This window comes from Oryctolagus cuniculus, chromosome 3 (genome assembly GCF_964237555.1).
Source record: "Oryctolagus cuniculus chromosome 3, mOryCun1.1, whole genome shotgun sequence".
NCBI classification, from domain to species: Eukaryota; Metazoa; Chordata; class Mammalia; order Lagomorpha; family Leporidae; genus Oryctolagus; species Oryctolagus cuniculus.
The window spans coordinates 132,029,197-132,044,613 of NC_091434.1; the positions used below are offsets into that span (position 1 = coordinate 132,029,197).

Below are 15,417 nucleotides of genomic sequence, written 5' to 3' on the forward strand. Positions count from 1 at the left end.
AGTGAGCACTCTGGCCTGTTCCATACTTTCCTTATAGGAATAAGGGAGCAAGGCCTTCACTGCTGCCCAAACTTGGTTTGGGATTGGTCCTTCTTAGTCCACAGGAGGCCATGGCCTCCACTCTCAGACCCTCAACAGACACCTGCCACTGTCAGGTCCGTGGGCCCGTTGCCTCAGCTGCACAGAGCCGTGTGACCCCTGGGGCTGCACAGGGGGCTACACTGACAGCTCTGTGGAGCTGGCTGGCTTTAAAGTTGAAGGTTCATGAGCAGCCCTACTTTTTAACAGATGACTTGGGAAGAATTTAAGAGCAGCGAAAAATAGTTCTTTCTACTCCAGCTAATTTCTCTGTCTTTCTACGCCACCCTGGCAGAAGACTGTAGCTGCCTCTGGAAGCGGATGAGAGTGAGTGGGATTTGGTTTGATTGGTTTAACTTGGTGGACTGTGTGATCTTCCTGAAAGTCCCATCCTGGGACTCCCCTGTGCCACACGAGGTTGTGCAGAAATGGACTCTGAGCGCGTCTGGATGGAGCAGCTAACCAGTTTGATTTCCCTCTGTCACCTGATGTTGCGAGGGGATTTGACAGTTTGTGCTGTCTGCTCAGTGTGGGGAACCCTGGAAAGCCTTCCCTGATTAGCCCCCAGAGCTTTCTGCTCTTGATGAAATCCAAAGCATTTGCTTTGTATGTTGCCAAAATGTCAATAATACACATTGCTGTAGGACTCTATTTTTAAGGACTTGGCACTTTTTCCTCTAATGTATCAGGGGAAGCCGTGTAAAATAGGCATTTTTGTAGGTTAAACCTTGTGGCTATTTTATGGTTTGTTTCTTGTTGTTGTTTTAATCCAACACAGGATTTAAAATGTGAAGGGGTTAAAGTCCATTCACTAGAGACTTTTTTTTTAGCTAATCTTTCCCCCTTATTTCATTTTTTTCTTTAAAGATTTATTTATTTGAAAGAGTTATAGAGAGAGGTAGAGCCAAAGAGAGAGAATTCTTCTATCCACTGGTTCACTCCCCACGTGACCACAACAGCCAGAGCTGAGTCAGGAGCTTCTTCTGGGTCTCCCACGCAGGTGCAGGGGCCCAAGGACTTGGGCCATCTTCTACTGCTTTCCCAGGCCATAGCAGAGAGCAGGATTGGAAGTGGAGCAGCTGGGACTCGAACCAGCACCTGTATAGAATGCCGGTGCTGTAGGCTGGGGCTTTAACCCACTATGCCACAGTGCCACCTCCCCCCTTAATTCTTAATTTGCATTTCATGTTGCCAACCCTAACCTTTTTACCCATAAGAAACACCAGAGCTCAGTTGCTAACTACTATTTTCCCCTACATTTTTTAATGAACACTTTTTTTGCCGTTTATATTTAAAATCACATGCAAATATTTTAAACACTAGGTTCCCTTTCTCAGAAGCTAAGGTTCTTCGCCCCTTTTTCCTTAAATATAAAGTTGAACTCCCAGTCCATGGGCTCATCCACCAAATTACTTGGAACAGTGAGTAAGGAGACAATCATCTCATTTTCTAGAAGGCTCACGTGTCAGCATCTTAGGCCATAAAAACACTCTTGTACCTTCCAGAGGATGCTGTTCAATCACATTGGAGATGGGGGCTTACCACGCAGTGATCCCAATCTCTCTGCCCCCGAGAAAGGTGAGTACGTCAGCCCCTTGTCCGTGCTGCACCACGCAAGGGTTTGTCTTGTCCCATTTCCTCCCGTCTCCCGTGTGTCGATGTGGAAGCAAGTGCTCTGGAGCTCAGTACCCATTAGGGGATTCGTGAAGGGTTATTCACGATCCGTTCTTCCTCAGCTGTGTTCTTGTAGACTGAACAGCAGAACCTGAGCACCTGAGCACCTCCTGTGTTGAACAGCTCTGGCTGTCCTCACTGAGTCACCTCCCAATGCCTGCTCTTCCTGAAACAAAGTGGCCAATTGGGCTACTGGGGCAACACCATCAGAGCAGAGTTTTCCAGACTGATTCTGGGGTCGCCATCCCTTGTTCCTCACAAAGCTCATTTGCGACTGGTGACTCAGAGAGGGCTCCTGGACGTCTGAACACCACACTGTTGAAGAGCCACAGTCTAGTGCCTCCTGGAGTGCGCCCAGCCTGCAGGTCACACTCACACACAAATGAGAAGCAGAGGCACACATGGTGTGCATGAGGGGGGAGTCCCCCTGCCGGTCATTCATTCACCTCTCTGGGGCCCAGGCCTCAAGAACAGGAGCTGTGGTGCAGGCCAGTGAGTCAGCAGTCACTAATGAATCGTCTCGCTAAAGGGCACTTTCATTGCCCTCATTGAGAACTAAACTGTATTGTCATTTGGGTCCTCTGACCCATGAACTTCAAACTTTTCCCTGGGAGCCAGAAATGAGTGAGGGCCTAGCCAGAATGATTGTAAACCACAAATTTAGTTTTACCCTTAGAAGTCAAACATTGATCTTTGCCATTGATCTTTTTCCCATCCCTTCTCCCAAAGAAAACCACAAAGCAAAATTGAAAGGAAAGGAGAAGAAAAAAAAAAAAAGTATGTTTCAGAGTGACTCCATCCCATCCAATTGTTAACAAGAGTGGTTCGATGTTGAAATCCCCACCATGTCCAGGAGATGGCAGTGTCTGCCCAGGGAGTGAGCTCCTGGCACCAGAACAGGATGGGAGGCTCATCCCACAGCCTCTATTTATAACCCTGGGACGCCTGCCCTTGTTCCTGACAGGGTTGCTCCATATTCCTGCATCTTTGCTGGAGCCGGCAGCTTGTGAAAGAACACTCCGTGTGCCAGGTTATTTTTTGAGGACACACAAGGGTTCTTCAAAAAGTTTGTGGAAAATGGAGCTCAAAGATAATTTTTTTAATGCGAAAGATTTTGAAGTCCCTGCATAGTTTTATTTCCACAACATGCGTTTTCCAAGAACTTTTGGAAGACCCCTGGTCCTGCCACTGTGATCCATTGGTTTCCAGTACACGAGTCCTTTCCTCAGGGTGGATCTGTGACTCAGGGTGGCTGCTGTTTGCCAGGCACTGCCAGACAGTTGACGTACAAGCACATGATGGCCTTCTCTGTTTCTTGGTGCCATTTGTCCAGAAATTTCCACCAAAACCCGATTTTTAAAATAGACTAGTGACCACATCCACCATCTCTTACCCAGAGCCTAAACACATTTGAAATTCTCCACAAGTTTCTACATTTTGGTGCAGAGATTTGTAGTTCTGTTTGACAGCTTGAGGGACAAAAGAGACATGCATTTGCCCAATTAAATGTCAACTCTGTTAGGGAGCCAATTAAATAAAGGCTTAGTATTCAGGAAGTTTCTTCCTTTTTTTTTTTTTTTTTAATCCAGTCGACTTTCATTCTGCATAGTCTGACTTTCTTCTAAGATCCCAAGCATTTGAAGGGCAAAGCCGGGCCGTGTGTGTTTAGCTGTGTTATTCCCTTCCAGCTGTGAATCCCACTCCTAGCAGCTGGAGCCTGGACAGTGGGAAGGAAGCCAAGAACATGTCGGATAGTGGGAAACTTATCTCTCCCCCTGTCCCTCCGAGACCCACACAGACTGGTGGGTATTTGAAGCACTTGAACAATCACTTTTATCAAATCACTTTTATTGACTCCTCCAACTTGTTCTGAATTCCCGAGAGAAAGGTAGGCGCCTGCTCTCTGAGGTAAACGCTTAGCAGCTGCGTAATTCACGGCGGTGCTCTCTCCCTTCCCTGAACTTCTGTCGCACGGCGTCAGGCAATGGTCCATTGCTAATAAACCCCTCAGACAAATTTTGTAGGGTGCTCTCCTCCAAGCACCATCCTCAAAATTTGGGGAATGCTCTCACCTTGCTAAGCCACTGACGCTTCCTCTCACCTGCGCTTGAACTCCCTCGTTCTCGTCAACCTCTGCTCACCTGGCCACTGTCTTCAGCCTTATTCTGCTGCACCCGGGTTTCACGTGGCCCAGCAGGGACTCTGATAGGCTTCCGGGGAATCAGTATCCTAGCCTCACAGTTGTCTTTGCCTGGAGAAGTCTGAGTTCAAGGGCAGTGTTTTTCAAGGAGCTGATTCAGGGGACAACATCCCATAGTGTGGCAGTTTATTCTCAGGCTTGACCTCAGACCCACTGCATCAGGATTTCTGTATTTCCGGGGAAAGGCCATCGACTGGTTTTTGCTGGAGCTGTCGCTAGATTTTGGGGACCACTGAAAATGGCGAGGGGACCTCCTTGGTGGAAGCAATGCAACATCCAGCCCCACTTCCTTCCGATTCAGTTGTTCCTTGGTGGGCTACCCATGGCAACTTATAAGAGCGGCCCGCCCTCCTTGACCACCTCTGCCTGTTCTGGAGATGGGGTTTCTTTTCAGCACTTCTAAAGCAGGGGTGATGCTTTACAAGTACAGGTCTACCAACAGGAGAAAAGTAGGACACTGTTTCCTTCATGGGACTTTCCAAGTTGATCATCCACGCTTCATTCACTGTATTCAGCCATCTCATCCTTGTCTCAATTTTGTTTCTTACTCAGAAAAGAAAGCTGATTTTACCACTTTTTAAAGTAAACTATATACTACCCAAAGCTAAAAGTCAAGTCGTCAATAATTTTTGAGAGGCATGTGAGATCTTTAAATAGAACAAGAAATCACATTAAATATATTGATCACCTGCAACTCCGTGTCAATGTGACCATGGAAGAGTAAGACTCATCAGCCAAATTGTATTTCATTCATGATGTTCCTGTATTTGTGTAGTTTCCAATTTTAGCCTGGTTGCATCCCTAAAATTGAAAATTTGCAAAGCAATGTTGAAGGAACAGTAGCTTCAATGGTGGCTAGGTCCCCAGGCCAGTTCAAACCTGAAGACGAGGTTGCTGAGGGCACTGTTTAGGCCAATGTGGGAAAACACCTTGCCAGAGAAGCATCTCTGTGAGTGTGCACTGGGAGCCGCGGCCACTGTGCTGGTGCCAGCAACTGCCCGAGTCAAGAAAATGGTCCCAAGGAGCTGGAAACCTTGACTTCTGCTGCAGGAACAGAAACAGAGTTCCCAGCCGCGATTGGCTTCTCCATGCATGCATGGCTTTCTTACCATCAGCACCTGCAGTTGACAAGCTAGGAGAATAAGGCTGGTATTGGAAGGTGACGTGTGCTGACAACAGGCCTCACTGTGCCATAAGGAAGCTACACCACCCACAATGTGATAATGCACCATTCTCACTGATCCCTTAGTTGCTGCCCTCCTGCACTGATTGCTCTCCTGGTCTGTCCTATGTCCTCACCTGTGGTTGTGGGCTCTGTACCTGTCTGTCTTCTGTTCAGCCTCTTCGTAGTTTTTTAATGAGTTACAAACCTTACTGTGACAATGGGGAGATTGGCAGCCAATCACAGCAGCACACTGTGGATTTGCTGGAGCCTCTCTGTGAGGTCCTCACCCTGTTGACTGTGTCATGGCCAGCTTTTACCATTCCCAGGTACACTGCAGAGAGCTGGCTTCGATTCACACACACACACACACACACACACACACACAGGAAGCCAAGCCAGCACACATGGGCTGTGCCCTTGAAACTTGCAGTGGGCGACACAAGAAGAGAACCCTTCTTTGCCATGACAGTGAAATCCAGAGTATCCAGGGTAAAGGGAAAAGCTGAGTACAGGCATTAGGGGGAGACATGGAAAACTGTTCTCTTCTTGTATAGCCATGGCCAAGGATATTCTACTTGTTGCAGGAAGACTAGGGATATGAGAGTGGGGACTGACTAAATGTATTCCCATGGGCCTATTCTAAGCTTCCTGGATGGTCTTGGTCTTCCCATTGCTGCTCAGGCCAAAGTCAGCAGCTGTGTCTCAAGGGTGGCCCCCAGACACCTCATACCTAAAAGCACCTGATACAATACATGAAGCAATGCAGAAGCATCTGGACTTGGGGGAGATGGAAAGGACATTGGACTAGTGTGGGGCCCTGTCACTTTGGCCAGAGCATCATGTATTTGCTGATAATGCTTCACTAATTGTCCCATGTGTTGGTAATGCCATCGTGTGTGAGAAACCTGTTCCACGCAGGCCTCATTCTGTTTGTCTGTCCCAGCCCCTCACCTCACCTCGCTTAGGTTCACATGCTCTGAGTCATCTCTCTGGTTGGTACACATGGAGGACATCTGAAGATAGTCAACCATCTGGTTTTCCTTCAGTGAAATATGCTGTCTCTCTCTCTCTCTCCATGCACAGCTTCACCAGCAAGACACACAACGACGTCAGTATCCCCCTCACCTGCAGGACGATCTCCATTAAAGGTAAAGCCCCCTCCTTAGATGGCCCAGAAACTGGTCCTTTTTCCTCCAACACTTAGCCCAGTTACATCAAGAGGTACTTTCATTTGCACAGACAATACCAACTGCATCTAAGGAAGGGGGAGGGAATCATGGGTGCAAAACCAGCCTTGGACCTTCCCCCTGAAGGCAGCCATTTGTACGCAGATAGACACAAGGCACCAGCGAGAACTTAACACCTGTACATCTGTGCAACTGAAGCAGGAAAGAAATGTGGTTCCTGTGTATCTTCTAGGACATTTTCATCCTGGTCTTTTTAAAGATTTATTTACTTGCTTTTTTATTTGAAAGGCAGAGCAACAAAGAGAGAGTAAGGGATCTTCCATCCACTGGCTCATTTGCCAAATGGCCTCAACAACCAGGCTGAAGCCAGGAACTCCATCCTTGTCTCCCACATTGGTGGTGAGAGCCCAAGCACTTGGGCCATCTTCCACTGCTCTCCCAGGCACATCAGCAGGGAACTGGATTGGAAGCAGAGCAGCCAGGACTTGAACGGGCATTCTGAGATGCCAGCCTCTCAACCAATGGCTTAACCCACTGTACCACAAGGCCGGCCCCTCATCCTGATATTTTGACTTAAAGCATATACACATACTTAGATTTTAAAAAAATCAAAGATCTACTAAATATTCTTCTGTGTGAGTTTTTCTTTTTTTGCCTTCATCATCTACCTCACTTCAACAAAGCCAAACCCAACTTTCTCTCCTCTACTATTTTATACCAAGGATCTCATTTACATTAGAAATACATCCTCCTTGATAAGATACAAGGTGGTAAAATAGCTAAAAAAATTCAAAGGAGAGAACTCGAAAGCTGCAGAGGTCAGATGTTTGCACTGGCATGTAGACACAGGCTATTTAACATCTCTAAACATACAAATCCCCCATGAAAATAAAGAATAATATTTAGTCTCCATCCAAATTGAATCAGACTGGCTGCAGGGCTTGTCAGTACATATGAGAGGTTGATGTTCAGAGCTGCTGCACCAGAGGCAAATTGGAGATTGCAATGAGTGCAGACAGAACGATTTTGTACCGGAGTGACTTAGGAGTCACACACTCCATGTCCTTTTTGTTGATAAGATAGCTCCCGCTAATGTGAAAAAGACAAATCAGCCTCTGCAAACAAATAAGGGCAGGTTGTGGTCTGAGGCATCTGTGCTGCTAGATAGAAACGGAGACCCTGGAAAACCAAACCAAAGAAGAAAAAGCAGAGAATCACCGAGAAGTGTGGTTTCATTTGCCTTGCCAAAATGTCTGATGCAGAAATGTGCCAGTAAGTGCCAATTATCTGCTCGTTCTGTTGTCGTTCTGCAGTACAGCTGTTATCAGCAAGTTCACGTGACAGATTTGCTCTGGAATCCCGTGCCTGTCATCTTGATGGGAAGGGAAGCAGCGTGACTTCTGCACGTTTTCACTTGCCCCTGACTCCCAGGGCCCTCCCACGGGCTGCTGTGGAATTATCATCTGTGGTTTTCAACTTGATTTTGCAGAGTAGTCATAAGACAATAAGAAGTCTTAGTGATTGATTCTGAAAAAAAAAAAAGGAGGGGGGCAGAAAATATTCAAGTAGCTACCATGGAGCCCTTGTGGCTACCATCTCTCTGCAGACCTGCGTGCATTCTTATTGGCCAGATGCAGTCTTGACCGTGTTTACATACCGGGTTCGAAGGAAGACAAAATGGTGGAACATCTGTGTTGTAACTCCTGGCATACATTAGGGGGCACAGTGCTTCCAAGTTACCAGCTTTCCTGTGCTGAGAATGCAGTTGGCTGCCCTTAACTGATCGAATTTGATGGTTTTTTTAAGCAATTAATAGTGTTAACTGTAGAGAAGACTGAGCTAACCTGCCTTATTTTGAATTTGGGCTCAAAGACGGTAGTGAATTCAGTATCTTAATTAGCCATGCTTAATTTACACCCCGACTTAATAAAGGGACTCGTGTCTATCGGAGACATAAGAGACTAAGGTAAAGTTACTCTCGAGCACCATTTCTCAGTGTATTCCCTAGAACAGTAGTTTTGTAGGACATGATGTTGATAAGGGGGAAAGTGGCTTGTGCTCACCTAATTTTAGAAAACAGTGGGCTGAACAGGCTCTCAACTTTCTGTTCTGTAAGGCTGACACACTAATGTACTTTGTACACAGAGAGTAGATCGTATGCAGCATTACCCGGGGGGGGGGGGGGGCGCTCTTCACCGAGCATTTCTTTGCGCTCATTCTTCTTAGGGTACCAGTCGGAGGAGCAGCCAATTCAAGTGCTAGACAGGCCAGACCTCGACATAATTGAGGGAAGGAGGCTGGGTGGAGCATCTTGTGGAGGAGCAGAGACTGTGGCAAACTGAAGACTCGGTGCCCATTTAAAGAAATCTGGAGTTTTACGTGAAGTTCTCTTATTTTTAAAATGTAGCGACCAGATTAAGTTTTCAGCAAACACTGCTCTGAAGCTGCTCACAGGTCAAGTGTAGAGCCCAAGGACTGCCAGTGCGCAGCTGTAGCATGGGAGCCTGCCGTGAGGATGGCAGAGCAGAGGACAGGGACTGCGGTGCCTCTCGCGCCTCCTCTGAGCTCCCCTCCACAGGTCCTCAAGCCAGCCCGTGGCTAATCCTGCAGTTCCCAGCTAGAGAAGTGAAACAGCGCACCCAATGCCTTTTAAACCCGTTCCCTCTCCTTCAAACCGTGCGACTAATTATATGCCTCTGAATTCTCATCCTGATCACTCTCGTCCTCTTTCTGTCCTGCAAATGCAGAAGTAATCCAGGCAGTGAGATGGACTCAGTGAATGAGGGCCTGATATAAACATTCAGTGCTGGGAACGACGGTGCTCAGATCTGAGTCTGGCTGGCTGGCTGCTAGGGCAGAATACCGCAGATGGGTGTCTTGAACAAAAGAAACCGGGGTGGGCACTTGGCACAGTGGTTGAGATGCCACTTGGGACATTAGCATCCCATATTGGAGTGCCTGGGTTTGATTCCCAGTTCCAGCTCCGGAGCCCAGCTTCCTGCTAATGCAGACCCAAAGAGGCAGCAGATGATGGCCCCAGTAGTTGGGTGCCCGAGACCTACCTAAGAAACCCAGATCAAGTTCTCAGCTTTGGCTGTTGCAGGCACTGGAGGAGTGAACCAGCAGATGGAAATCAATCAATCAGTCAGTCTCTCTCTCTCTCTCAAAGAAGTAAAGCAGATAAAAATTAAATATAAAAATGACAAATTCTTTTCCCCGGTTCCGGAAGCTGGAAGTCCAGGATCGAGGTGTCAGTGGGCTGGGTTTCCGGTGGTGGCTCTCAGCTGGGCGGCCTCCCCGGATGCTCACGTGGTCTCCTCTGTGCAGATATTTGTGCAATGCCCCTTTCCTCTCCCAATAAGGAAGCTAGTCAGAATGCATTAGGGCGCGCCTCGCAGCCCCACCATCTTTTAATTAATTTTTGTTGACACATAAAATTGCACACACTTCTGGGGTATATACTCTGTAATGTTCACATCTGGGTAAGTCCATCCGTCTCTTCCAACATGGATCTTTTCTTCGGGAAAAGCATCCAAAATCCTTTCTTCTGGCTTTTTGAAAACATGCAGTATGCTATCATCTATAGTCATCCTACTGTGCCGAAGGACCCCAGGACTTAACCTCTTAGCTAGCTGTAAATGACTTAGGCTGATGCAGTTTAATCCCCCTCTTTAAAGGCTGGGCCTCCACCTCTAGCCCCCGCTGAGTGCCAGGGGTTAGGGTTTCCTCTGGAACTGGGGGGCCCTCTGGAGAGCCCGTACCAGCCTTCCTGACTCAGCCCTGGCTTCCCCTCCAGCAGCAGGGCTCCGTGCAGTCGTTCACCCCCTCGCCAGTGGAGTATCACTCCCCGGTCCTGTCGGGCAGCTACAGCAGCGGGATCTCTTCGCTCAGCCGGTGCAGCACGTCGGAAACCTCAGGCTTCGAGAATCAGGTGAACGAACAGTCGGCCCCACCGCCTACGCCAGCACCAGCACCTGCACCTGCGCCCGGGTCGGGGCCGGCGCCCGTGCCGAGCTACGGCGGCGGGCCGGAGGAGCCGGTGCGCAAGGAGAGCAAGACGCCGCCGCCGTACAGCGTGTACGAGCGGACTCTGCGGCGCCCGGTGCCGCTGCCGCACAGCCTGTCCATCCCCGCCGCCGCCGAGCCGCCCGCCTTGCCGCCCAAGCCGCTGGCGTCGCGGCCCAGCCACCTGGAGAATGGCACCCGGAGGACGGAGGCCGGCCCGCGGCCCAGGCCCCTGCCCAGGAAGGTCTCGCAGTTATAAGTCCTGCGTTAACGGAGAGAGGGGTGGCGAGAAGACGTTTAGTGTAGGCACTTTAATCACTTAACTCGGCTCTTTCCTTTAAAGGAATGGGATTTCGAAAAACCTGCTTATTAACGTAGTGTTGCACAATATTAAAAATTGCTGATCTGAGACGCCAGAGGTTCCATGAAGTGTGGCCGAATTGCATTGAAATGGTCTCATTGGACTGTGGTAAATAGCGAAAAAGACTCCTTTTGTACCTTTTTACGTTCGCCGTTTTTACGTCGCTCGATCTTCAGTCCAATCCGATATTGTCAACCACTGCGATGCGTGATAATGTTGTATACTTTTCACTGAATACTTGATACTCCCAGAAAGCTTATGAAGTCAGTGCGCATGCTAACACGATGGGCCTGACTTTTGGAGACGCTGGTAAATCAGGTGAGGAATTCGCATCCTGGAAATTAAAGCGTAAGGCACTTAAGGGGTTGCAAGGAATGGGACTGAAGCAAAGTCCCAGTTTGTTCTTGAAGCAAAACCCTTCCTTAAGGTTGCTGTTGACCTTTGACAGCCTACATTCTTAAAACTCCACTTTGTGAGTTGGTTGCTAAATCCTGGAGAACGCTGACACCATGGTATCTCCTGCATTTCTTTTCAAGGTGCAGTTTGCTTTCAGAGTTCCAATCAGCTAAATTAAGCAAAAGACCCCAGGAGAAATGTTTACTTGAATTTTGTGCTTCCTTACTTGATGGTTTCCTATGTAAAATATGTCACTGAAGAACAAACGTTCAAGTATTTCAATAGGCACAAATGACTGTGTCCCGTTAACAAGAATTCAGGAATCGATACAGGACAGTATTAGATCAATAGCGTAGATGAAGGAAAAAACCTTGGCGAAAATATATTCAGCATGACTAAATGGCAAAAGGACTTTGAAAAAGCAAGGGCATTAGCTTTCAGTCCTGCACAAAAATTAGGAATTCCTCACAGCTCTCCGTCCTTCCTCCCTGGGGAGCCTGTCTTCTCAGCTGATTCTGTGTCCCTTTGTCCAAGGGGGTGGCTGTAGACCACAGTAGCTTGAATGTTGCGACGTAGCGTCTTAGCTCTAGATAGGGATGCCAGAGCCGCCACTGTAGGAGTGTGGGAAAGCACCTTGTCTGTAGTAATGTATTTTGTATCTTTATTTTTTTCTTTCACTGACTGTTTATAATATAACACTCAATTGACAATAGATATGAACTGTATTTTAAATCATACTGTTAAATATTTTCCCTCTTTTGTTGGGAAGCTCATTTCAGTTTAACTGTGTTTGTTTTGTGGATAGCTTACCTGGAAGGCAGTGACCACTTTTTTATACTCTCTTAATGAAACCATTCAGCAGGTATATGCTGTTGAGGCTGGTTATAGAGGTTTTCTATAATAAATGTTCAAGTATTTTTGTACATAACTGGTTAATTTTAATAAGAGATACCATTATGTGTAAAAAAAAGTAAAAATAAAAGCAAACAGTTGTGGATGCAGTATGATTGTTATAATTATGCCAAATACTTTATGTATGGGAAAAAGAATATTTGTACATATGTGCTTTTAACAATAATTCTGCCATATTGACTTTACAATTTTGAATGTCAGAAAAAATTAATATATGTTAAAATATTTATGTTTAGTGAAAGTATTCATAATTGAGAAAAGGAACATATGAATTTTAGCTTTGTATCTTGCAAGTTTTACAATTGGAATTTCTTGAAATAGGCTTTGCTTTTGATGATAACACTTTGTGTTTGTAATTACATCCTTAAAAATATATATATATAAATGTATAGAAAACTCCATATTTCTGTTGCTTTAAAGTAAAACCTTCCATTTAAATAAGATGACATGCATAAGATAACAAAGCTTCTTTGATTTCCTTTTCCTGTGTAATTTAATAGATCCCCTGACTAGTGCTTGGGCACAGTATCAATCAGTGTTATTTGCTCCTGGAGCCTTTTTTTTTTTAAGTTTTTGGCAGTGAACAGTTGACTCATGTGCGTGTAATTCTGAATCAGCTATATAGCAGATTTCAAGAGATTCTGTTAGCACAGATGTTCATGTTGGTTGCTGCTGAATGGTAAATATTAAATAAAATTACCAGATTAATCTTAATATTTCTGTCTTTATTCCTAACCTCAGCTTGTCTTGACTTGGGATAGGAGCTGCCTGTCGCTGTCATTAGTAAATTATCAGTCTTCTCTGTCGCGGATCCCCTTTTTGGCCTTGTTGTACCCTGGAGAGTGCCATTCAGTCTCACTGCAATTCATTTGTATCCTAGAGAACGAAGGTTGAAAAGAGAACAATGTGGTGAATATTCCTTGGAGAAGGTAACTTTCACCTAGCCAGGGGTGGGGAATATCCAGCAGGCAGGCCCCATGAGGCCCACAAAACCATTTGGTCAGGCCCTGCCAAGGCAACCAACCACAGTTCAGACTCAAGAGTTAATAAATCTATAGCAGGCTAATTTTCCAGCTGATAATTTTGTATAAGCCTCAAATGAAGTTATAAATTTATAAATATCCAAATGGCTCTTGGCAGAAAAATGGTTCCCCACCCCTGAGAAGCAGTTAACCATTAATTGGCCTAACTGGAGGCAATTTGACAAGTCAAACCATCTAAGTTTGTTTGCATTAGTGAACTGGACAGAAAAGGTAACTGTCATGCCAGATGGACAATGGAATGGTGGATGCTGCTGTTGCCAGCTGTGACAAGCTTAATCCATAAGCCAGCTTTTCCCCCGATTTTCACAAAATGATAGGAAATCTGAGTGAGAGTATTTAACAAAGACCGCAAAACTCATTGACTACAAGATTCCTATTAACAAACCTGGCTTTTACTTTTGTGAGACACTGGCATTTGTGTGACTCAGTGCTAAGCAAACCATGTCTGTCTCATTAAATACCAAAACCCATTTCAAGACCATTGTCAAAGCCCACCTGATTGGTTTTCATCATGTCTGGAAGTGATTTCAGAGCCTCTTTGGATCATTTTCATTACAACTGAGCCTATAAGTATTTCGATTCTACAAGCATAATTACAATATGAATAGCTCAGTTCCCTACCTAAGTAGGTTTTCTCTGTATTGTTATTGATTGTTGTACCAAACACAACAAAGAGAATAACAAGTTGCACAGCTTTGCCTTTATTTGATCTTTTGCACATTAAAAGGTGTCTCAGACCAAGTGAATTCTTAGTTATTGATGGAAGTAAGCTTTGCCCTTAATATAAAAGAGTATCTTTACAAGAGCTTTAAAAATTAACAATGTAACATTTTTTTTTCCAATATTCCCTTTGTCTTTCTTATAAGTGTTACATAGTTTTTCTACGTTTTTGAATGCTGGTTTCCCAAATACAAGGCTGAGTTCTTTGCCTACTGCCATATAGGAGTGTCCTACCTTGAGAGAGCTTTGGTACTGTCACAGAGAGGGAGGACAAGATTAGATTAGTCCAAGGTTGGCCAGGCCTTGATTATGATAAGATGAAGGTGATAGTGTATTTGTTTAGCATTGGTGGAGATAGAAAGGCAAGGATTTTGAGTCATGACTATCAGGACAGAAACTCAGTTGATGCTTTCTACTGATGAATTGATGGGTCTGTTGACAAAGTCCCATTTAGAACAATGAAGTTACTTGCCTGGGCAAGAGCTTCTTAGGAGAGTAAAGTTATGCTAGTGAACAGTGTAATAGCAAAGTCAGATTCCCATAGACATAGGTCACAAGGGGTTGATAAAGAACAATCCCCAAAACTGGTTGGAGGAGTTGCTATAGACCCCCCTCAAAACTGGGTCTGTTCACCCCAATCACTGACATCAGGATGGTGGAAGAAAGGAGGTGTTTTAAAGCAGAGCCCATAGCAAGGCTCTGGGCAGCTATTGCTCAGGTCCCAGGTTCCCAGAGGGGTTAGGGCTGAAGGTTCTTAGAGACCAAAGCTGGGTTTGAGAGGTGCTCAGTGCATGTCCTGGTCGTGCAGTGCTCCTGACCTTCCTTTGATTGGTCAAAGGTCTTCAGAGAATTTTGATGATGGCAAAGTGGGCTTCAGTCAGTCTGGGGGCTACAAGCAGATGGTAGTTACTTGTTGCTCCAAGCCTGGAGTTCCTGGAAAAGAAACCCCTCAAGACAAGATGGAACATCACAATGTTATCCATAGGAGAAATAAATACCTTCCTGAGTGCCCTGGTTAGAACCTTGCAGAGCTGATCATTAAGGATTTTGAAGGGCCAGCTGCACCATTCCCTCAGTCATTGAGGTTGATTTGCAGGCTAAAAGCAGGATGAGGAAACTTGAAGGGAGGGTACCTGGGAGGAAACCAATGGTATCTAGCATCTATGCATTCAAGGCACTGCATAAGAACTTGTTTTAAGGGTTGATGGTTTCAGTTCCCCAAATGTATATTTTACATAGTTGTAATCACAGTGTATCTGAACACGCCGCCCTTATTTTTTCCCTAATGTTACAGTATGTACATATTTGTTTTCATATTATTAAATGTATATTAAAAAGCAAAAAATATGTTTTCTTTCACAGTTTCTTTAGCCATTCTCCTATTAATGAACGTCCTACTGTTTCCAGTTTTTCTATACTAAAATAACATCACTGTGACCTTCTTACATACAGCTTTTTCAATGTTTTGCATTATTTCCATAAAATGGATTCTGCAAGGGCAAAGCAATGATGGTTTTTATAGTATTGCTTTGTAGGAAACCAAAAAACAATTTCCCGCCATTTTTCATAGTTCTTAGCTGTACGCTTCCCCAGTAAGAAGAGATAGATTAAAAAACGAACAAAAAAGCTTGTGTGTACATGAGATACCCAAGGAAAAAAGTAGCCCTTGAAAAGGT

General features: G+C 45.5%; 1 protein-coding gene across 6 annotated transcripts in view; it reads left to right on the top strand.

The window, feature by feature from the left end:
* The window catches only part of DOCK4 (dedicator of cytokinesis 4), a 520,558-nt gene extending 507,866 nt beyond the window's left edge, over positions 1-12,692 (top strand). For 3 of the 6 annotated variants that reach the window (XM_051849660.2, XM_017342765.3, XM_008258383.4), the window contains 4 exons: positions 1,584-1,656; positions 3,441-3,554; positions 6,201-6,265; positions 10,101-12,692. In XM_051849660.2, the coding sequence (XP_051705620.1) occupies positions 1,584-1,656; positions 3,441-3,554; positions 6,201-6,265; positions 10,101-10,568 (720 nt within the window). In that variant the 3' untranslated portion in view covers positions 10,569-12,692. The remainder of the gene's footprint in view (positions 1-1,583; positions 1,657-3,440; positions 3,555-6,200; positions 6,266-10,100) is intronic. The other 3 variants (XM_008258382.4, XM_008258384.4, XM_008258385.4) reach the window with 3 other exon arrangements.
* Positions 12,693-15,417: the final 2,725 nt, after the last annotated feature.